At 40.9% G+C, this 24101-nt stretch overlaps 1 protein-coding gene across 1 annotated transcript in view; it reads right to left on the bottom strand.

Annotated features, from left to right (window-relative positions):
• CNTN2 (contactin 2) overlaps window positions 1–24101 on the bottom strand; it is a 393061-nt gene that overhangs the window by 164001 nt on the left and 204959 nt on the right. Inside the window, exon 12 of the mRNA XM_068113156.2 lies at window positions 2880–3030. Within this exon, the coding sequence (XP_067969257.2) occupies window positions 2880–3030 (151 nt within the window). The remainder of the gene's footprint in view (window positions 1–2879; window positions 3031–24101) is intronic.

Below are 24101 nucleotides of genomic sequence, written 5' to 3' on the forward strand. Positions count from 1 at the left end.
TGGACGTCGACCACCCACCATGGGCGGCCCTTCCACCGCGGCGAGGCCGCCCCCCGTCCACGGTGCCCCCAACTCGACCGCCCACCACCACACCGGACCCCCTCCCACGACCCGCCAGGGGTCGCTTCGGCCGGGTCATCAGGACCCCCCTCAAATTGACCCTGCCGGTGCAAGTCGATTCTGGGGGGACGTGTGTAGCGGCTACCGCTGGGTTTTCACAATCGCCTTGCACCTATCAAGGACGCGGAGCGATCACCATGCCGGGCTCGTCCAGGACGCCCGGGCAGGCCCGCGCTCAACTTGCCAGGCCTCGGTCGGGACGCCCGGGCATGCCCGGGCATGCCCGGGCAGGCTCGCCCTCAACTTGCCAGGCCGCAGCCAGGACGCTGGGCCACGCCCCCTCTCGCCTTTCCTGGGCAAACGCTCCGGGATAATATGTATATATATTGCTGCCCGATAAACGGGCTTTTCAGAGTGCCTGATTGTTTGGTTTGATTAAAGCAACTCGGATGAATTCCAGCTTTTTGTCGCGTCCATTCTTCCGATCGACGTGGGAGCCCCAGCTCATTGAACATCATCATTAACATATTTTATTCCCTATGAAGAGTTCTTTGCAATGAGCCATGTCTCAATTTTCTATTCAGCGCTTTCTGAAATATCGAGGTGCAAAGTTTTTCAGTTTTTCCAAGATGGCGGCCGAATCACGTGACCTATGACGTCATAATTATCATTAAAAAATTTTGCAGGTGGGGTTGCACCTCTGCTGAAAATTTCCTGTTAATCTGACCAACGGTTGCAGAGAAAATCATATTTATTCTGTGCGGACAAACAGACAGACAGACAAACAAACAGACAAACAAACATACAAACAAACAGACTCAAATGCAATACCCTCTCCTCTGGCGAGGGTAATTATATGCATACTTTTACTGGTATGTGGAGTAAATGTCAAGTTTCTCACACATTTTTTTTGCAATATTTTAATTAGTGTCATCTAGTGCCAAGGATGTGATTGTGGCAGAAGACATGTCAGCTCTTGTTAAATTCATGGTGAGACCGAAGAGAAATGCACATGAAATCCACACATCCATTTTTGCAATTCTTCCTAACACTTGTCTGAATTTGAGAAGTATTCAGCAGTGGTTATCATAATTCTTTGGAGGAAAATACAATGCTTATGACAGACCTCGTTCAGGCAGGTCTTTCACTGTATGAGACGAGCGAGGAAAATGTTGCTGTTTTTAGCTAACTATTGCTTAAGGATTGTCATATGGCAATCGGTCAGTAAAGCCTAACAGCAGTCAGGAATACCAAGGTCAATTGTGCATTGCATCATCAACAATGGATCTGGGGAAAAGAAAGACGATAAGAAAAAGGGTCCAACATGTAGTCAGGAAGGAACAGAAACTGAACTGGTGTTTTCTGTGTCAACAGCATATTTGGCATTTTCATCACAAAAACAATGACTGGAGAAAAACATTGTGCCACAACCATAAGCCAAAACTGAAGTCTGTTCAGCATAATGGAAAGGGCTGACTTTTCCATATCCAAAAAGGCCAAATACTAATCCTGAGAACATCATGGTGCTCCACATTGGTTGTTTGTTTGTACAACCACATTTTAATCTTTCTAAACTGAGATGTTCCACAGGGTGGAACAGCAATGGAGACTGCCACTTTATGGATTTGTGTGATCATCTGAGACGTTCCGTGTACATAGATTACCAAGCTCTTCTGAACGACATCATCCTCCTCCATGACAACGTGGCACTGCATGCAAAGCACAATGTCTGAGATCTATTTAGAATCCTGGGAGTGGAAACCTCTGTCTCACCTACGATATTCATTGGATGGGACTTCAAGTTCGTCTCCAAAATAAAAAAACAGCTTGGGGAGGTTAGTATGCATCCACTGAAGAGGTTAACATAGCCACATTCAGTGTGTTCAGCACGCTGCAGAAGGAAGACTGCTGCTCTGGGATCAAAAGGTTGATTGACTGCTTGACGAAGTGCATTGAAGAGGATGGATGTCAAGTTATGTCAAATAAAGTAGCTTGATTAAAGTTTGTCAATCGTATAATGTCTATTATGTAGGTAGGGAGACAATATTATTTGGGATTACTCTTGTATATGTAAGAGCAATTATAAGAATTGGCCTCATTAATTATTTTAAGTTTAAGTGGTGCTTAAGCTTAAACATACTCGGTGGTGTAATGGTTAGAGCATCCACTCCGAGTCTTGGAGGTCGGGGGTTCAATCCCCGGACATTCAGCATTTAAAAGGTTGAGAGGACCGAAAATCCCAATATGCTGGTATACATGGGTAGGAGGAAAATCCCCTTTAGGAAATGTCCCACTGAGCATGGTAAGAAACGCGGCATCATTGTTGTAACGTCACTGGTACCCAGAGTACCCCGGGAAGTGACGACACTTCCTCCAAAGCTCAGTGGCTGTGTTTGTCTCATTTAATTGTCCTGTGTTGTGTTGTGTTGCGTATGTTCGTCTCTATGTCCACGTGTGTGTGTGTGTGGCAGCTCCAATAAGAGCTTTAGATCATGTATTAAAAAAGTGAGAAGAATCTCATGGGAGAACTAAACTTTGTCGAATAATATTTGGTTACATACTGAAAGTATGAGAAGAGAAAGATAGGACAGCTGCTTTAAGGCTTCTTCTTATCGACTACCTACTATCATAGGTCGTAGATAAGAAGAATGAATGTGGGGAAGCAATCAGGCAGAACGGAATGGTTTGAGTTAGAAAGATGGAGGGCAAAGCCTTAAAGCAGGCCCATTATCCATTCCTGTTATGATAATTCAACATTGGCAGTTCTCTTTAGCTGGCATTAATGGAAAAAGGATCTCATGCACAAGCATAGCACCAACTTGTCATTTCCATGAAGTAGTTCCGTGCCGCGGCTCCAAGAAATGATGGGCCGAGGTGCCGCACGTGGACTGCAAGGCATTTGGGCCACACCACCGCGCACAGCCTGAACTGCTCGACGTGTCAGCTGTACGTTAAACTCTGGGGGGAGGGCTGAGATGCGCAACCACAAATACACATCAGATTTTTCCATGAAACCTACCCCGAACTGTGAGTCTTGCATCTAAAAGCGACAGATCAAATTCCAATCAATCACAAATTCATTTATATGGCAAATTTATGTGACTTTAATTGATAGGTCTTCATACAATTTTGTCTCCTCTGATCAGGTGGTAGAGTTATTGTGAAAAGAATACATTACTGGCTCAAGCTTTGCTGTAAAAAAAAAAAAATTCTTTTTAAAGTTTTTTAAATTTCTATTTATTTATTTATTTTTCTCAAGCAAGTTTCTTTTTCTCAAGCTCTAGCCTTCTCTGGTACAGAGTCGAAGGGAAATGTGAAGATGATGTCATAATACATCTTTAGAATATATTTATGTCATAATACATCTTTAGAATATTGTTACGGACGCGGTTAAGATGTTATTTTTGCCGAGCGGAGGCTCCGCGACCGAACAGTTATTCCCCGTTTCTAAAACCCGATTTGCCCCAAACTTTGGCTGGATCGCGCCACCGCTATTCAATCGGGAAAACTCTAAAGCGACCGAATGCAAAGAGGAAGAAGACGTACAGAAGGGTAACTGGGTTTATTATTTACACACATATAATCAAGAAGAAAGCAGTCACGTTTATTTACAGGGACATGAGACGCAGGTGACACAGTGAAATCTTTAGCTTATACAGACTTAATTACCTACCCAGGAACAAGACAAAAGACAGACTACGAGCACACTTACACGGGGAATGATGATAGGACTGGAGGGAGATGGATGGCTGGCGGGATAGGGAGGTCCAACTAGTCCTGCCCCGATCGACTCGTTGGGCAGCCGCCGCCCCTTCGCGGCCCTGCTCCAAACTGCCGTCCAGGCCTCACGCTGCTGTGGCTGCAGTTGCGGTGGCTCGATTTGCAGCTCAACTCTGGACTTCTCTCGCAGTTTCGGTGGCTCGATCTGCAGCTCAACTCTGGACTTCTCTCGCAGTTTCGGTGGCTCGATCTGCAGCTCAACTCTGGACTTCGCTCGCAGTTTCGGTAAAAGCTCATCATCTCCTCTTGGAAACGCCCTGCCGTGGGTTATATAGGCCCCACCCCTCAATCTTCGCGGACCTCCTCGATCTTTCTTTCCCCACCCTCTCCAAGTCCAACCCCTTGTTTGTGGTTGGTTGAGTGGGGCTGACTCACTCCTCCCCTCTATGACGAGGTGGGGACCCGCCTTTCTTCCCCAACCCTGCCTCGTGGTCAATGGCGGATGAAGAGAAAACCGCCCAAAATGCAGTTGGCAATTGACGAAAAGGGGGAATGGAAGTTTTGGGAGTGGGAATGAAGGGAATCTATCTCTTTCACTGGTGCAATGGAGTATTTCAATTAATGGGAGACACAGCCTTACCCTAAAACACATAATAAGATATAACTGTTGAACAGGGGTATTCTATCATTGGCTGTAGTGTGGGTGCTCTATGGACTAATTATGGGACGCCCTTTGACCTTTACACAGCTCCGGAGGCAGGAGGCGCAGAATAACCAATATTCATAATAAAGCACAATCAAAAAAATACAGTCCTCATATCTGCAACAATATATTTATGTGCAAATGCATCTCAGAATACCAAAAAATGCATTATGAATAAGTACAGCAAGGGAAGTATATTTCATCCTGACAACATGCGTTATTCTCAGAAATGGGATACATTACAAAAAAAAATCCAAACCAATTGCCACAGTTTTAACTTGGTTTTCAATCGTGGCTAAATGTGACATCATTAGAGCTGGCTGTTTGATCGAGTGGTTAAAGACTTAATGTTTCTTTCTCTACTGACTTGTGTCGGTCCGATTCCCACCGCTGCTCACTCTCACCATCCCACACTTGACAGACGTGGCAAGCATTCCAAACACCCCTCAACATACGTCGAGGAAGGTCTTTGTCTTAAAGGAGACTGAATTGACTGGTTTAGGTTGTTTTAAGATTGCAGGTTGTTGTTTTAAGGTTTACAGTGTGGAAAATATTTCAAGAAGAGGCTTGGGGTGGAGGGAAGTTACTGTGTCGGACAAAGGAATAAGGAGGGGAAAAGTGAAATTTCATCGTTTGCATACATGTATTATGTTCACTATATTCCCAAGAGCATTTGAAATATCGCAATAGGGAAATATCTAGGGCAATTAATTCACAACTGGTTTTTTTCAATTTTCGAATAGGGTGTTACTTTCACGAACACGTACCAAATGTTGTTAGATGCAAGGTGTAATATTGCACCATTCTCCTTTCATAGCAAGTACAGGATCAGAGAAGGATTGTACCAATGTACCATGTTCTCTATGGCCCTTGGGTGACATTCCAAAACATCTTAGAGATGTCACCTACATGCGAACACATTAACTATTGCTAAATTAATAAATTAAGATGCATACCTGACTAATCTCTACCTGCTTAATTCTGTAGGGGCTGTGCTGAGCTATTTTTATGCCAAGATTGATCTGGATTGTTTAAAATGGAGGCATTGCAGGTCATAAAACTTTAATTTGCAATCAACTTTGACCTATGACCATTCAAAAACCATTTTAATCTACCATTTTCTACTTATCCCTCCTATCGGGGCTGTTTGAATGCACATTTGCACTAAAAAATTTTTTTTAAATCTCTATCGACTTTAATACAAGGGAATGGAAAGGCAAAATGTGGGTTTCATAGTGTATTATCTTTGAAAATCGAAATGTGCCTTAAAATAGGAACAGATACCTAATCGAGAAATAGGAAAAAGGGGTACGGACATATTGCAAATCCAAATTTGAAAAAGATTGCCTCAAAAATGAAGGAATGGCGTCATTATAATTTGGTGGAAAGTACAAACGAGGAGGTATAAGAGCGAAAGATAAATGAGACAGCAGTAATTATAATGACAAAACTGCTTCGGCATATTAAACATACTAGGGCATTGCCCGTACGTGGGTGCCCGTTCCTTGCTAAAAAAAAAAAAAAACGCTACCCGTACGCGATTATTTTAGTGTTAATGGCCAATTATTCAATTAGCGCCAACGTATTTTGGCTGTTTGCAATTTAATCGCAAGGAAAAGTAGAAAGAGAAGAGGGAAAAAAAGAAAAGCCTTGCCTTGCTGCAAACAGCTGCTGCAAACAACAACAACAGGGAAGGCTTCACTGTCCGGAAGTTGGCATATCGCAGTTACGATTATTTTAGTGTTAATGCCCAATTATTCAATTAGCGCCAACGTATTTTGGCTTTTTGCAATTTAATCGCAAGGCAAAGTAGAAAGAGAAGAGGGAAAAAAAGAAAAGCCTTGCCTTGCTGCAAACAGCTGCTGCAAACAACAACAACAGGGAAGGCTTCACTGTCCGGAAGTTGGCATATCGCAGTTACGATTATTTTAGTGTTAATGGCCAATTATTCAATTAGCGCCAACGTATTTTGGCTGTTTGCAATTTAATCGCAAGGAAAAGTAGAAAGAGAAGAGGGAAAAAAAGAAAAGCCTTGCATTAACGCATTAACGCTTGCATTGCATTAACGGTTCGGCACACGTGATAGCTCGCTGCTCTCTGATTGGTTGAAGCGTTTTTTGGACATAGCTCGGTAAGTACTTGTCCGATTAATTTAAAACCTTGAAAAGGCACATCCTCGGGTCCCCAGCAATATACCTGGCAAGTTTAAAGTATATCGGACCCGTGGTTGTCGAGAAACAGCGGTCACAGACACACAGACACACAGACACACAGACACACAGAGATTGCTGGAATTATAGATAGAAGATAAATAGCATCTCACCACTAAATTGATACATATCACTAATTTAAAATTTGATTGTTGTCATAATATTGTATTTTGTGAGAAAGGTGGTTCGTAATGGTGGAAGAGATGGGTTTTCACCCCTCAGCCCAAATTGGGCTAAGGGGTATTGTCGTAACGGGCGTCGTCCGGGCGGGTGTCTGGGGCGTCCCTCAACTTTTGGTTTCCGTCAATTTCGAGCAGAACGGCTTGTCCGATTAAATCCATTTTTGCAGTGTGTGTTGGGGTTGAGAAGAGGAAGATTCCTTTCGAAAATGGGCGCGCTGCGATTTTCAATATGGCCGCCACGGCAGCCATCTTGACATTGGTTTCCGTCAATTTCGAGCAGAACGGCTTGTCCGATTAAATCCATTTTTGCAGTGTTTGTTGGGGTTGAGTAGAGGAAGGTTCCTTTCGAAAATTGGTGCGCTGCGATTTTCAATATGGCCGCCACGGCAGCCATCTTGAAATTGGTTTCCACCATGCATGGGCTGAGGGGTTACACCCGCTTTGCGGTGTTATTTATTTTTAATTGTTAAGCAAAACACAGAAGCAAACAAAACAAATTCAATAAGTCTCGCCCCACATGCTCATTCTGAACAAAAATATTATGGCCCACTGCTAATATGTATCCATGCGCACCTTGTTATGTCACATACATTACCATTATCCGTAGCTTTATTGATTGATTATTAGGATATTTAACAACCACTTTTGTGCACATTAAGGCTAAATTGAATGAATGAAGGTGAATATGAAAAAAAAAAAAAAAAAACTATATTCCCCATGGCTAGTCGATCATATGTATGGGGTTTCACATTGATCTGTTAAGCAGTTCTGGAAAAGATTTTATACGTTTTTATTTTCAATCGAATATTGGACAAGTTGGAGGCCAAAGCCGAAAGGAATAGGTTCCTTTCCCAAACCCATCTCTTCCACCATTACGAACCACCTTTCCCACAAAATACAATATTATGACAACAATCAAATTTTAAATTAGTGATATGAATCAATTTAGTGGTGAGATGCTATCAGACCACGTGACCAATGACGTCATGAATTAAATTCTTCACTCACATTGGATTGTTGATCAGATATATGAAGTTTCAGATTTTTGGGATAAGGATTTCTATTCAGCCAATTATGGCTGGCATACTACTTCTCCAATGATGTCATCATTATCACCCTATACACCCCATGGAAAGTTTATGACGTCAGGTTTTATTTTTTTTTTTACGCGATTTCAGAGAAGTTGTCCAATTTTTACGGCATAGCCCACAGGGCAAAGCCATCTAGAACAGTGTTTGTCTGTCCGTATGTCCCCTCAAACAAACACCAATCAGAGCTGAGGATCTGGTCACATGACAGGGGTGATGTGATGTCATTACGGCGGAACAGCGGCTGACTCCGCACACTGCCATTTTGATTCCAATTTCGTTCAGGCCGAACATATCGTCGAACCTGTCATATATCACAAACGCCTTGCTCTACTTTACGTTTTTCATTCAGTGTGAAACACAAACAAACTGATTGTTAAAATAGGCCTCAAGCTGACACCGTGTATCGTTCAATCCCATTCCGAGGTCAGAGAGACTAAAAAATAAGCACTGGTAATCTGAGTACATGCCGAGTTGTAGCACATACAAAAGGTTTAACTAACAGATCCTGCCAGTTTGAAAGTTTTCCACACTTTTATGTCGCACTACTTTGTCTTGCATCGAAGGCACTAATTTTGAATCTAGGCCTATCAGAACACTTGCTTGGGTCACATGACATACAAAATGGCGGCGCCCAAGTCACGCTGAATGTTTAGTCATGGCCTCGAGAAAATCGCGTTTAAAGTGCTTCATGCACTTTGAACACGTCATGAATGACATAACTTCGCCATTTACGCCTCTTAGATGGAGTAAATATCGTGAATGCCTGCAGACGTGGCTGCAATTGGACGGTGAGTGTCACAACCTTGCCAACAGACACCAGCATCTGGTCAACGTCGACTTCCCCAACATTCCTGCAGAGGCAGGATTTCACCCTAAATGTTATCAACGCTTCATCAACAAGAGACTGATAGAACTGAGTTCCAAAAAATGTCTGAAGAGGCAGCTGCAGCAAAGTTTGGAGAGTGAGGGATCGCTTCAGTGTTCAGGTTCAGTACACACAGGCCAGCAACATCAGTCTGCTGTACACAGGCCTAGTCCGCAGAAAAAATTGAGGTCACGTTCTGACCTGCATTCACCCAAACATGTCCTACCAGCAGTGTGCATTATTTGTAAGAAGGCAGACCGGTATGTGAGAGTCTCTCATAAAACAACAAAGGATAGCTTGATGCAAGCTGAAACGTTAACAGCAGGTGAGTACATATTCTAAAAGAAATTGATAGAAGCCTGGAATTCCGAAATGAATGATCAGGGAAAATACAAACTGTGATATTCATTTGATCTATGTTTTCAGGGAAATTGCTGGAAGCCACTACTCTCAAAAATGACGAAGGCATCCTATTGCACATCAGAGGGAAAGACTGCGTTGCCTTGGAAGTGAGATACCACAAAGTATGTTACAAAGATTACTGTAAAATTTTGTGGAAAACCCCGATGAAAGTGCAAAGCAGTACAGCTGAGAGGTAAGTTTCGAAACCACTGTTAAAGTGAGAAATAATTTTTTTGTACCAGAACATGAATTGAAATTTATGCAGCGATGTGTTTTTCTGGCTAATGTCCTGCTGGAAGAAATGTGTGCAACACTCCAGCACATGTGCCAGCCAAGTAATGATACCAGCATCATCTGCCAGATGGCTGAGCCAGCCATGTTCGCTGTCCCTCTTCAGTGACTAACATTTTCCTGTTTTGTGAAGTTGACTCCACAGGGCCTAAGGCACAAGGTGATCTCTCCACATGGCCGGTTACTCCACATGAAGACATATGTCTGCATTTTACGTTTGCTTTCAAATTTCAGTGGTCTGCATGCAAAAGCCTATGCAGCATTTTGCAGTTCGGTCGTAGAAGAACAAGTGATCAAGAATCATGAAGTGTTCCGGATGACGAAACTTGTCACCTTATTCATAAAATGCGTTGAAGCAGAGGGAGTTGGTATCACAGACTTCAGGTAGATGGAGCATGATTTGATTTGCCTTCCTGTGTATTTTGTTTGTTGGATCAACAGGTGGTGTCCTTTGGCGGCCCCGTTGAAAAAATAATGTCCTGATCCTTGGTTAGAAGTAGGTCTAATTGATGTCCCTTTCATGTCAGTGTATTCGGTGTTTTCTACAGGTCGGACAAGCTCAAGCGAAAGCTACAGCAAGACTACCCACAGCTTGTATTCCACCAGCCAAATAAGCGGAACAAAAGTCAGCTGGTATTTGTGGACGTCCTCTCGACCGGTACGGTTTTGGATCGCCTCGTGGACATATCCTCAGGGCAGTCAGACGGTTCATCCTCCGAAGCAGACTCCACGTTGATAGATGAAACCCTCGAGAAACCGTCAAGTCATTTACCCGAAGTAGACGAACTGAGGACTGTATATCAAGCGGCGCTCATCATCAAGAATGCGATTCAACAACCAACAACTGCGATGGACTGTCCATGGCCTCCTACTGCCGACGATCTGATGCTGTCCTCTGCGAAAGGTATTATTCCAATCGAATTGTATAACCTTCTTGCATGGATTGTTGGTGTGTCCGATGATCCCATAGCCACGAATTATGTTAAGGTAGACAATACTGCTGAGGTCAAATTGACATCAATCTGCCAGGATATCATTTACCTGGCTTCTAAGGGCCAGACACAGACACCCAAATCCCTCGCACTAGGCATGACCATTCGTCATTTGACTGGTTAGTCTCGATTACTGTCTATCATCAATAAGCTCGGGCATTGTGCTTCAGTTGATACAATCATTGGGTGAGAAACTAGTCTGGCCAAACTTCGACTGGTGAATGAACATGACTCTGTTCCTCATGGCTTTGCAAAGAACGTGCCCACTATTCTTGTATGGGACAACATTGATTTCTGGGAAGAGACACTTTCTGGGCGAGGTACTACCCATCATACCAACGGTATAATGGTACAAGCGCGCGTTAGTGAGGCCACCAGTCATTCTAGAAGGAAATCGTTGAAGAAAGGCTTACGGTCACTGAAGCCTTCCATCGGTCAAATTGACGATTATCATCTTCAGGAATAACAGGGGCCCCTCCATATTCCTCAGGAAGCGGGCGCACTAATTTGTGACGACTGCTACAAAAGAACTCTGAAGGCAGCCGCTGTCATCGAAGCAGCATACGGTATGACCAAGGTAGTAGCTGACACGCATTCTACAATTCCTGGATGGACGGCCTTCCATCTTGAGCTTCATCAGAACGAAACGTTGGAAAAGTCAGCCATCATTTATGGCATTTTATTTTTATTTATGGCAGGTTTATGGCATTTTCCATTCACTTTGTAATGTTTTGACGTAAAGCATGCTACTTGAGCCCGTGGACATTCAGAATTTTCGCATACATCGAAGCCTGTATCTTTGCGTATTGACACGACGGTGAATAAACTATCATGCGATTTACTTCAGGTGTGTGCCTTCTTATTATCTATGGATTGATACTCATTGTATCAATGGATTATCATGTATTCATCGGATTCATGCCGCCGACCATAATACCAAGCTTCCCTACTCTACATTCACTATGCTATCCCTGGTCATCATGCGGTCCCCATATGCATCTGGAGGCATTTTTAGTGTCGCCCCCTTCATCCGTTGTTTTCCAGACAACCACGAAACGTCGTCAATAAGCAGTATCCCTTCCATATGCCAAGCTTACCCATTTTCGAGAGGATATCTCTGATGGTTTCAAATTTCTGGATTAAAAGTTTCTGGATTGAAGCGGTGTATGGTGGGTTCAGTGTTGACTCGAAACATAGAATAAACTAGTGTCTCAATGCAAAAAAAAATTAATACTTACATTATTTGCTAACTGGTATCTCCACCCAGGTCATACTATCCTCTTCAACTAAAGTATCGAACAACCCCGGCTACGCCATGTTAGACTTTCGGTTTTGTTTTTCCATTAATTTTCAATTTTCTATATGGCTGCCATACCATGTCACCCATGATGTTGAAATTTTCAAACTATATTCCCCATGGCTAGTCAATCATACGTAAGAAATTTCACATCAATAAATTAAGCGGTTCAAAAGAAGGAATTTGTTTTAGGTTCTCGTTAAATCAAATATGCCTGCCAAACCACTTAGCCGACAATATTTTAGTTATCAACCTTGTATCCCCATGGCTTGCCAATGATATACCGGTACTTAATGTTTTGGATCTATTGGTTCAGTGGTTTAAGAGAAGACTTTTTATTTAAACGTTTTAGCTTAAATCCAACACGGCTGCGAGACTATGTGTCCTATGACGTTGAAATCTTCAAACTATATTCCCCATGGCTAGTCGTTCATATGTATGAAACATTGTTTGCATTAAACTGTTAAGCGGTTCTGGAGAATATTTTTTAACATTTTAAAATTTTCTATCCAATATGGCCACCAAACAACGTGACTGATGTCATAGATTTAATTCTTCACTCACATCGGGTCGTATATTAGATATATGAAGTTTCAGATTTTTCAGATAAGGACTTTGATTCAACCAATTATAGCTGGGATATCACTTCACTAATGACATCATTGTTGTCATCCTACATACCCCATGGGTAGCTGATGACATATGCCAAGTTTCAATTTTTTTGTTGAGCGGTTTTGGAACTGTCCATTTTTTCCCCCTTTTATCAAATATGGCTGCCATACCATGTGACCTATGTCAGAGTTATCAGTAAAATATTCTCTTTTGGAGTCCCCCTCACCCCCTGTGTTTAAAGTTTCGCATTGATCAGACAAGCGGTTACAGAGAAAAAAATGAAAGCAAAAATAATAAATACAGACATTGACACACAGACAGGCAGACAGACGGACAGGGGCATTACAATAGTACCAAACCCTTTAAGCCCCTTGTGAAATAAAAGGAAATGCACTTGAGATAATTACTCTGCCACCCTCAGTAAACACCAGGGCAGGATGTCCAAAGAGTAGACAAGACAAATATATGATGAAGAATTGCTGCATGTGAGCATCCTCTTAAAATATAAAGCTAAACAAAGCATATAGGATTGGGGCAATACCTCCCTCCTAATTATACACCGGTAAACAGCAAGTCAAACCATCTGTGATATGTGGCTATAAGATCAATACAAAGGTGCTGATCTTTTGCTACAAAGAAATGCTGTTTAATTAATTGTAATACCGTAGTGACACCTTGAAATTAGGTACACCTCACTGCGATGAAACCATTTTCACTTCCACTTGAATTTGTGAAATGCTGGTGAAGGAGAGGACAGGATGAAGGGGCTGGCAGGATGGCCTAGAGGTACGCACACTTGCCTCTAAAATGTCTGGCCTGGGTTTGAATGCCAGTCCAGCTATAATCTGTCATGCTGGTGTTTCACAGGCAGCGTGATTCGTCAATGTGTGTGCCATCCCTCGGATGGACTTAAACGGGCATCCCATCTGCTGGCATTAGTTGGTGACAATAAAGACCCCACAGTGTCCTTTGTGAAGAGTAGGTGAGCTATTGCCGGCACCATGAACAAATTCCAAATATCTGTCCTAACTACTGCTGGAAATGCAATGTCAAATCACACAGCAGAATCTTTGCGCAGGAAGCTGCTTTCGGCGGCACCGACACTCCGTGAAAAGTATTGCACATCAGAGAGGGTGAGAAAGGTAGAGAGAGGGGGTGGGGGAAGAGCGTAAAAGTGAAGACAAGGTTAAGTAGCAGTATCCTGCATCGGAGTGGCTACCCATTCTGGGTTGGTTCCAGCCAGAAATATTAATATGGGCTTAGAAATATTAAAATGGGCTTATAAATATTAAAATGGGCTTAAAAATATTAAAATGGGCTTAGAAATATTAATATGGGCTTAGAAATATTAATATTGGCTTAGAAATATTAAAATGGGCTTATAAATATTAAAATGGGCTTAAAAATATTAAAATGGGCTTAGAAATATTAATATGGGCTTAGAAATATTAATATTGGCTTATAAATATTAATATGGGCTTAGAAATATTAATATTGGCTTATAAATATTAAAATGGGCTTAGAAATATTAATGTGGGCTTAGAAATATTAATATGGGCTTAGAAATATTAATATTGCCTTATAAATATTAATATTGGCTTAGAAATATTAAAATGGGCTTATAAATATTAAAATGGGCTTTAAAATATTAAAATGGGCTTTAAAATATTAATATGGGCTTAGAAATATTAATATTGCCTTATAAATATTAATATTGCCTTATAAATATTAATATTGGCTTAGAAATATTAAAATGGGCTTATAAATATTAATATGGGCTTAGAAATATTAAAATGGGCTTATAAATATAAAAATGGGCTTTAAAATATTAAAATGGGCTTAGAAATATTAATATGGGCTTAGAAATATTAATATTGGCTTATAAATATTAATATGGGCTAAGAAATATTAATATTGGCTTATATATATTAAAATGGGCTTAGAAATATTAATATGGGCTGAGAAATATTAATATGGGCTTAGAAATATTAATATTGGCTTATAAATATTAATATGGGCTTAGAAATATAAATATTGGCTTATAAATATTAAAATGGGCTTAGAAATATTAATATGGGCTTAGAAATATTAATATAGGCCTAGAAATATTAATATTGGCTTATAAATATTAAAATGGGCTTAGAAATATTAATATGGGCACATGGCTGGCGGACGTCCTCTCTAGTCGTAGTCAACGTGTGGCCCTGAATGGGTTTCTCTCATCTCCTCTTCCTGTTCAGGCTGGAGTTCCCCAAGGCAGTGTTCTGGGCCCTGTGCTTTTTCTGGTCTTCATCAATGATCTCTCTGACTCTCTTGAAAATCCTCTCTATCTCTTTGCTGACGACTCTACTCTCTGTCGCTCCATTCCTCATCCCTCAGATCGGCAGTCTGCAGCCTCCTCACTCTCTGCAGACCTAGACAAAATCACAGACTGGGCAAACAAGTGGAACATGTCTTTCAATCCTGACAAATCTCACACTCTTACTATGTCTCTCCGAAAAGACCGACTGGACAACCCTCCCATCCACTTTCTGAATAATCCTCTCCAAGAAGTTCTGTCACTCAAGCTTTTGGGTCTCACTATCTGCCATGATCTTTCCTGGGAAAACCACATTTCAAATCTGGCCTCCAAAGCCAGTCGCCGACTGGGCATCCTCCGTCGTGCGAAGTCCTTCCTTGGTACACCTGAGCTCCTCACCACTTACAAGGCTTTCATCCGCAGCTCTATGGATTACTGCTCTCCCCTCTGGTCTTGTGCTCCTGCCTCACACCGAGCTCGTCTTCACGCTGTTGAAACCAAAGCGTTCAGAATCATTGAAATCTCCCGCGATGAAGCTAACTCCAAGGGCCTTTCACTCACTCACCGCAGGCAGGTTGGTGGTCTTTCCGTCTTCTACCGACTCCTCTTTGGCCTTGCCCCCCCCAGCTCTCTCTGGGCTCTGTCCCCCAAATATTCCTACAGGTCGCACAAGATCTGCCTGCAACCCTCTTATGGTTAAACTGCCAAAATCAAGACTTTCTGCTCACCTTCACTCCTTCATTCCTCTTTTCTCCCGCCTCTGGAACAAACTCCCTCACTCTCTTCAATCCCACTCCACCCTCCAGGTCTTTAAAACAGCTGTTCACCACCATCTCTTATCCTCCCCCATCCAAAACCTTGATCTTTTCTACCCTGCTAATTTCACCCAAAATCCAACACTTTTTTTTTTTTTTTGGAAATACCAACTTCTGTCCTGGAAGTCCTTGGTCCCCTTGTGTTTTATACCTCCCCCCCCCCTTCCCACGCCTCCTCCCCCCAAGCCCTCTCCCTGCTCTCAAATGTTGTGTTTGTGTGCTTCCCCTTCTCTCCCCATCTTGTCTTCCGCTACCTCTTTTTATATATTTTGTTTGTCTGGTTGATTTGTTTGTGAAATAAATGTTAGCTCTTTCACGAGCCTCGATTCAGTATACAAAAAAAAAAAAAAAAAAAAAGGGCTTAGAGATATTACAATGGGCTTATATATATTAAAATGGGCTGAGAAATATTAATATGGGCTTAAAAATATTAAAATGGGCTTAGAAATATTAATATGGGCTTAGAGATATTAAAATGGGCTTATAAATATTAAAATGGGCTTAGAAATATTAATATGGGCTTAAAAATATTAATATGGGGCGTAGAAATATTAATATTGGCTTATAAATATTAAAATGGGCTTAGAAATATTAATATGGGCTGAGCGATATTAAAATGGGCTTATAAATATTAAAATGGGCTGAGAAATATTAATATGGTGGAACATGTCTTTCAATCCCCATGTGGAACCCCATGTCTGGGCAAACAAGTGGAACATGTCTTTCAATCCTGACAAATCTCACACTCTTACGATGTCTCTCCGAAAAGACCGACTGGACAACCCTCCCATCCACTTTCTGAATAATCCTCTCCAAGAAGTTCTGTCACACAAGCTTTTGGGTCTCACTATCTGCCATGATCTTTCCTGGGAAAACCACATTTCAAATCTGGCCTCCAAAGCTAGTCGCCGACTGGGCATCCTCCGTCGTGCGAAGTCCTTCCTTGGCACACCTGAGCTCCTCACCACATACTAGGCTTGCATCCGCAGCTCAATGGAATACTGCTCTCCCCTCTGGGCTGGTGCTCCTGCCTCACACCTAGCTCGTCTTCACGCTGTTGAAACCAAAGCATTCAGAATCATTGGAATCTCCCGCGATGAAGCTAACTCCAAGGGCCTCTCACTCACACACCGCAGGCAGGTTGGTGGTCTTTCCGTCTTCTACCGACTCCTCTCTGGCCTTGCCCCCCAGCTCTCTATGGGCTCTGTCCCGCAAATATTCCTACAGGTCGCACAAGATCTGCCTGCAACCCTCTTATGGTCAAACTGCCAAAATTAAGACTCTCTGCTCACCTTCACTCCTTCATTCCTCTTTTCTCCCGCCTTTGGAACAAAGTCCCTCACTCTCTTCAATCCGACTCCACCCTCCAGGTCTTTAAAACAGCTGTTCACCACCATCTCTTATCTTCCCCCATCCAAAACCTTGATCTTTTCTACCCCCGCTAATTTCACCCCAATTCCACTTTTTTGAAATACCAACTTCTGTCCTGGAAGTCCTTGGTGTCCTTGTGTTTTATACTTCTCCATCCCCCCCCCCCCTTCCCATGCCTCCGCCCCCCAAGCCCTCTCCCTTCCACACATCTCCCTGCTCTCAAATGTTGTGTTTGTGTGCTTCCCCTTCTCTCCCCATCTTGTTTTTCCGCTCCCTCTTTTTATATATTTTGTTTGTCTGGTTGATTTGATTGTGAAGTAAATGTTAGCTCTTTCACGAGCCTCGATTCAGTACACCAAAAAAATAAAATAATATGGGCTTAAAAATATTAAAATGGGCTTAGAAATATTAATATGGGCTTAGAAATATTAATATTGGCTTATAAATGTTAAAATGGGCTTATAAATATTAAAATGGGCTGAGAATTATTAATATGGGCTTAGAAATATTAAAATGGGCTTAGAAATATTAATATGGCCTTAGAAATATTAATATGGGCTTAGAAATATTAATATGGGCTTAGAAATATTAATATGGGCTTATAAATATTAATATTGGCTTATAAATATTAAAATCGGCTTAGAAATATTAATATGGGCTTAGAGATATTAAAATGGGCTTATAAATATTAAAATGGCCCGAGAAATATTAATATGGGCTTAGAAATATTAAAATGGGCTTAGAAATATTAATATGGGCTTAGAAATATTAATATGGGCTTAGAAATATTAATATGGGCTTGGGAATATTAATATGGGCTTATAAATATTAATATGGGCTTAGAAATATTAATATTGGCTTATAAATATGAAAATGGGCTTAGAAATATTAATATGGGCTTAGAGATATTAAAATGGGCGAAGAAATATTAAAATGGGCTTAGAAATATTAAAATGGGCTTAGAAATATTAATATGGGCTTATAAATATTAATATGGGCTTAGAAATATTAAAATGGGCTTGGGAATATTAATATGGGCTATAAAATATTAATATGGGCTTAGAAATATTAACATGGGCTTAGAAATATTAATATGGGCTTAGAAATATTAATATGGGCTTGGGAATATTAAAATGGGCTTAGGAATATTAATATGGGCTTAGAAATATTAATATTGGCTTATAAATGTTAAAATGGGCTTGTAAATATTAAAATGGGCTGAGAAATATTAATATGGGTTTAGAAATATTAAAATGGGCTTAGAAATATTAATATGGGCTTAGAAATATTAATATGGGCTTAGAAATATTAATATGGGCTTAGACATATTAATATGGGTGAAGAAATATTAAAATGGGCTTAGAAATATTAATATTGGCTTATAAATATTAAAATGGGCTTAGAAATATTAATATGGGCTTAGAAATATTAATATAGGCTTAGACATATTAATATGGGTGAAGAAATATTAAAATGGGCTTAGAAATATTAAAATGGGCTTATAAATATTAATATGGGCTTATAAATATTAATATGGGCTTAGAAATATTAAAATGGGCTTGGGAATATTAATATGGGCTAAGAAATACTAATATGGGCTAAGAAATATTAACATGGGCTTAGAAATGTTAATATGGGCTTATAAATATTAATATGGGGTTGGGAATATTAATATGGGCTTAGAAATATTAAAATGGGCTTAGAAATATTCAAATGGGCTTAGAAATATTAATATGGGCTTCGAAATATTAAAATTGACTTCGAAATATTAATAAATTAGCATGCCTCCTCCCCCCAAGCACTCTCCCTCCCACAGATCTCCCGATGTCCCTGCTCTCAAATGTTGTACTTGTGTGCTGCTCTCTCTGTCCCCATCTTATCTCCCGCTCCCTTCTTCATATGTTTTATGTGTCAGTTTGTCTTTTTGTGATGAATGTTAGCTCTTACACGAGCCTCGATCTTGTATACAAAAACTAAATAAAAAAAGCCTGGAAACGTTTCTCGATTAGCCCTGATACACCCGCAGCAATGTAAAACATATGGGCCTCCAATTGATGAATAAATATCAGGCACTGGACTATCATAAAAAGTCATACTTCTGACTCCCATTTGTAGTTTTCTCTTACTTCAAATGTAATTACGGGTCTCAGGGTGCATTCATGAGCACAGCAACGAAGAGAGTCATATATATGGATGAGTGAAACATGGGCTGATGAGTGATAAACAAATAACAATCCCACAGCTGAGTTATCAAACATAGTCTCAGTTCCCTATTGCTAAGTCGAAGGACAAGGCCGGAATTTGCTTTTGAGAATTAGCAACAGGAAAGATTTACCTGCACAAGCTTTAACTGAAAATTTATTTTGTTAATCATTCCAAAGTTACTCTGGCAAAAATAGAGTGGTTCCTGTTAGTACTTTAGACTACATTTTAAATATCCTCTTGCCCAAAAATAACCTGTGCAGGCAATAAATCATATATGAGGTGAATAAGCCCATGTATTTCCCCGCTATTTTGCAAAGGGAGCACATATTCTGCAATAGGTGCTTCAAATTGAAGTGTACTCGAGTGCCTTTAGCTGGTATCTGGAAAATTAATGGAAAATACCAAACCCAGTATTATAAACTGAACTATGATAAATGAACAAGAATGACCGCATTGTAGTCACAACCTGCGACAAAATATAGTAATGGGCTGATTGGGAAACGCACATTAAAAACATTCTTAAAAGATGAACAGCGCGAATTGGGAAACACATTTAATGTGCGTTAAAAAAATTAACTCAACACCTCTCATCCATGACAGCCTCCCCACGGTTATATGAGAATGAGCTGATTTGTCACATGGTCACAGATTGCTTAACCACAACATTACATTATGCTATACCGTTCAAAAATTACGTTATGCTATATTTATGCCTTCGTTGACGAAGTCACCGGACGCATTATGTTTTCAGGTTGTCCGTCCGGCTGTCTGTCTGTCTGTCCATCCGTCCGTGATAGGTTTTCGTTCCCACGATAACTTGAGAACGGCTGAAGGGATCTTAGTAAAACTTGGTGCAGGTAGGTATAATGAGGTAAACATGAACTGATTAAATTTTGGAGTCAAGAGGTCAAAGGTCAGAGGTCATGCCAGGTAAAAATGTGATCACTTGAGAACAGCTGAATAGATTTAAATCAAACTTGGTACAAGTATTATAATGTTGTAATAATGTGGGCGGAGGCATATCCGTCGACGTCGTGACGTCAAATAGTGTCGTTCTAGTTTTTAGCTCACCTGGAACGAAGTTCAGGGGACCTTATGTGATGGTGCGTCGTCCGTCGTCAGTCCGTCTGTCTGTCTGTCCGTCCGTCTGTCCGTCCGTCCGTCTATCCGTAAAGCCGTCTGTCTGTCTGTTAACACTTGAAACTTCTTCTCCGAAACCGCTGAAGGGATTGTGACAAAACTTGGCACAAATAATATTTGTTGTGTTGTGACTAAAGTTTTTTTAATGGCATTAAAAAAAAAATCTGGGTTTACCGGGCTCAAAGTGGATCCAGGTTTGACACCCCAAAATAGGAATTTGCTTTTTCCCTCTGAAACTACACACACTATTTCGATGAAACTTGACCACAACCTTCACCACCCATGCAGTACCAAAGTTTGTTCACAGCGTTATGACATTTAAAAAAAACCTGCCCCTTTAGGAGTCTATGCTGGGGCTGCCACCCAAATTAGGTATTTGCTTTCTTCTCAGAAACGACACACACGGTTTTGATGAAACTTTAGCACAACCTTCCTCACCTGTGATGTACCAATGTTTGTTCAAGGCATTAGAAAAATTGGGGTCTGAGGAGGTATACGGCGTTGGAGGAGGGGGGGGGGGGGGGGTGTGGGTTGCCCAAAAAATAAGTATTGTACAACGCACCTTTCCTATGCCATCTCCAGGCGCTGCATAACGTCATTGCCGGGCACCGAAGGGGGCTTGGCAGTGACGCACGCTGAAAGGGAGTACTCAGTTTTCACTCTGGTTATTGTACACCGCACCTTTCCTATGCCATCTCCAGGCATTGCAAATCGTCATTACTGGGCACCGAAGGGAGCTCGGCAGTGACGCATGCTGAAAGAGAGTACTCAGTTTTCACTCTGGTTGTTTTCTTGTTGTACACCGCTCCTTTCCTATGCCATCTCCAGGCATTGCAAATCGTCATTGCCGGGCACCAAAGGGGGCTTGGCAGTGACGCACGCTGAAAGAGAGTACTCAGTTTTCACTCTGGTTGTTTGTTTGTTGTACACCGCTCCTTTCCTTTGCCATCTCCAGGCATTGCAAATCGTCATTGCTGGGCACCGAAGGGGGCTCGGCAGTGACGCACGCTGAAAGAGAGTACTCAGTTTTCACTCTGGTTGTTTGTTTTCTTGGTTGTTTGTCCGGGCAATATCTCAGCCATCCTTTGAGCTAGGAAGCTGAAATTTCGGCACAAGAGTGAGCAAGTCCTTTGTCAAAAACTGTATTTTTTTTTTGATTAATCAATAAATTGAGGAGTTATTTAATTATTAGCGATTAATTAAGTACTTATTTAATTAATCAAATTTCCTTTCTCTTCTGACCATTAACTCAGGCACCTTTTGAGTTAGGAAGCTGATATTTGGACATGCCAATGACCAGGTGATTTGGCTGCAAAGGATATTTTTGATTTATTAATTAATCAATTAATCGATTAATTATTTAATTATTCGATTAATGACAAAACTTTTTTTTTTTTTTAAGTTACAGATTCTGATGAAATAGTGGTAGTTTATGTGTTCTCTGACCAAATTGATTAATAATTTAATTTTTTTATTATTATTATTTATTTATTTTCATTATTAATCATTTATTTATTTTCTTTCTCATTTGGCCAATATCTCAGGCACCTTTTGAGCTGGGAAGCTAATATTTGGACATGAGTGACCAAGTGATGTGGCTATCAAGGATATTTTTGATTTATTGATTAATCATTTCATCTATTAATTATTTATTGATTAATCGATTAATTATTTATTGAGTAATCAATTAATTATTTAATTTTTTATAAATGACTTATCTATCTATAATTCCACTAATCTCTGTGTGTGTGTGTGTGTGTGTATGTCTGTGTGTGTGTTTGTTTGTCTGTGACCGCTGTTTCTCGACAACCACGGGTCCGATATACTTGCAACTTGCCAGGTATATTGCTGGGGACCCGAGGATGTGCCTTTTCAAGGTTTGAAATTAATCGGACAAGTAGTTACCGAGCTATGTCCAAAAAACGATTCAACCAATCAGAGAGCAGCGAGCTATCACGTGTGCCGAACGTGGCGAACAGACTCTGCCTCGGACGGCACATTTGAGAGCGTATTCATTTATTTCACGTTGGCAAACTATGTTGGCGTTAAACTATGTTTTAAAACTAATTAAAACTAATTTGCGATTCATCGTAACTGCGATTTGCGACCTTCCGGACAGTGAAGACTTCACTTCCGGCAGCCAATCACAGAACGCGTTGTTGCGAGCCGAGCCGAGCGCGTGCGCCATTACGGTTCGTAATTCGATTTCTTCCGGAGAAAATAATAATTTCTCGATTTCTTATGCGCATTATTTCTCCCAGAGCGAAGGGCGGAAGCGAAGAGCGTTGTTTTTTTGTTTACGGGCGTACGGGCGTACGGGCGGGGTAGAGCGTACGGGTAGCGTTTTTTTTTTTTTTTGGCAAGGAACGGGCACCCACGTACGGGCATGCCCTAGTCTATCTATAATTCCAGTAATCTCTGTGTGTGTGTGTGTATGCGACCGCTGTTTCTCGACAACTACCGGTCCGATATACTTGAAACTTGCCAGGTATATTGCTGGGGACCCGAGGATGTGCCTTTTCAAGGTTTCATATTAATCGGACAAGTAGTTACCGAGCTATGTCCAAAAAACGATTCAACCAATCAGAGAGCAGCGAGTTATCACGTGTGCCGAACGTGGCGAACAGACTCTGCCTCGGACGGCACATTTGAGAGCGTATTCATTTATTTCACGTTGGCAAACTATGTTGCCGCTATGTTGGCGTTAAACTATGTTTTAAAACTAATTAAAACTAATTTGCGATTCTTTCGCTTTCCTGCGCGTTTGTGCACGCTATGGCGATTTCTTTACCAAACTCCGCAAGCCGTTCGCTTTGGACCAAACCATTTCATGTAAATAGAGGGGGGGGGATTGTCACCGTACTCGCAAGCCGTTCGCTTTGGACCAAACCATTTCATGTAAATAGAGGGGGGGGATATAATTTTAGATATAGATATAGTACGGGCATGCCCTAGTTTCATTAAATTTCTAAAAGATACATCTTCGGATGAAGCACTAGTGGTTTAGTTATGCGATTAGCCAATTGATTATGAAAATATTTTGTGATAATCTTTTATTGATTTTAATTATACAATTAATCAATCAATTAGTGTACACCTCTCCCTCCCAATGCAGCCTCAATGAGCTGCACTGCGGTATTGCCGGGCGCCAGAGGCGCCGCGGCAATGCCGCGCTGCAGCATATTTAATTATTTGGCATGGGGCGGTGTACTTTGAATGTATCTGTACTTGTTGTACATCGCTCCTTTCCTATGCCATCTCCAGGCATTGCAAATCGTCATTGCCGGGCAGCAAAGGGGGCTCGGCAGTGACGCACGCTGAAAGAGAGTACTCAGTTTTCACTCTGGTTTCTTGTTTTCTTGTTTTCTTTCTTGCTTTCTTGTTTGTTTGTCCGGACGATATCTCAGCCATCCTTTGAGCTAGGAAGCTGAAATTTCGGCACAATAGTGAGCAAGTCCTTTGTCAAAAACCGTATTTTTTTTTTGATTAATCAATAAATTGAGGAGTTATTTAATTATTAGCGATTAATTAAGTACTTATTTAATTAATCAAATTTCCTTTCTCTTCTGACCATTAACTCAGGCACCTTTTGAGTTAGGAAGCTGACATTTGGACATGCCAATGACCAGGTGATTTGGCTGCAAAGTATATTTTTGATTTATTAATTAATCAATTAATCGATTAATTATTTAATTATTCGATTAATGAAAAAAAAAAATTTTTTTTTAAAGCTACAGATTCTGATGAAATAGTGGTAGTTTATGTGTTCTCTGACCAAATTGATTAATAATTTAATTTTTTTATGATTATTATTATTATTTTTTCATTATTAATCATTTATTTATT

Source organism: Myxine glutinosa, chromosome 4, assembly GCF_964187855.1.
Source record: "Myxine glutinosa chromosome 4, kmMyxGlut1.1, whole genome shotgun sequence".
NCBI lineage: Eukaryota > Metazoa > Chordata > Myxini > Myxiniformes > Myxinidae > Myxine > Myxine glutinosa.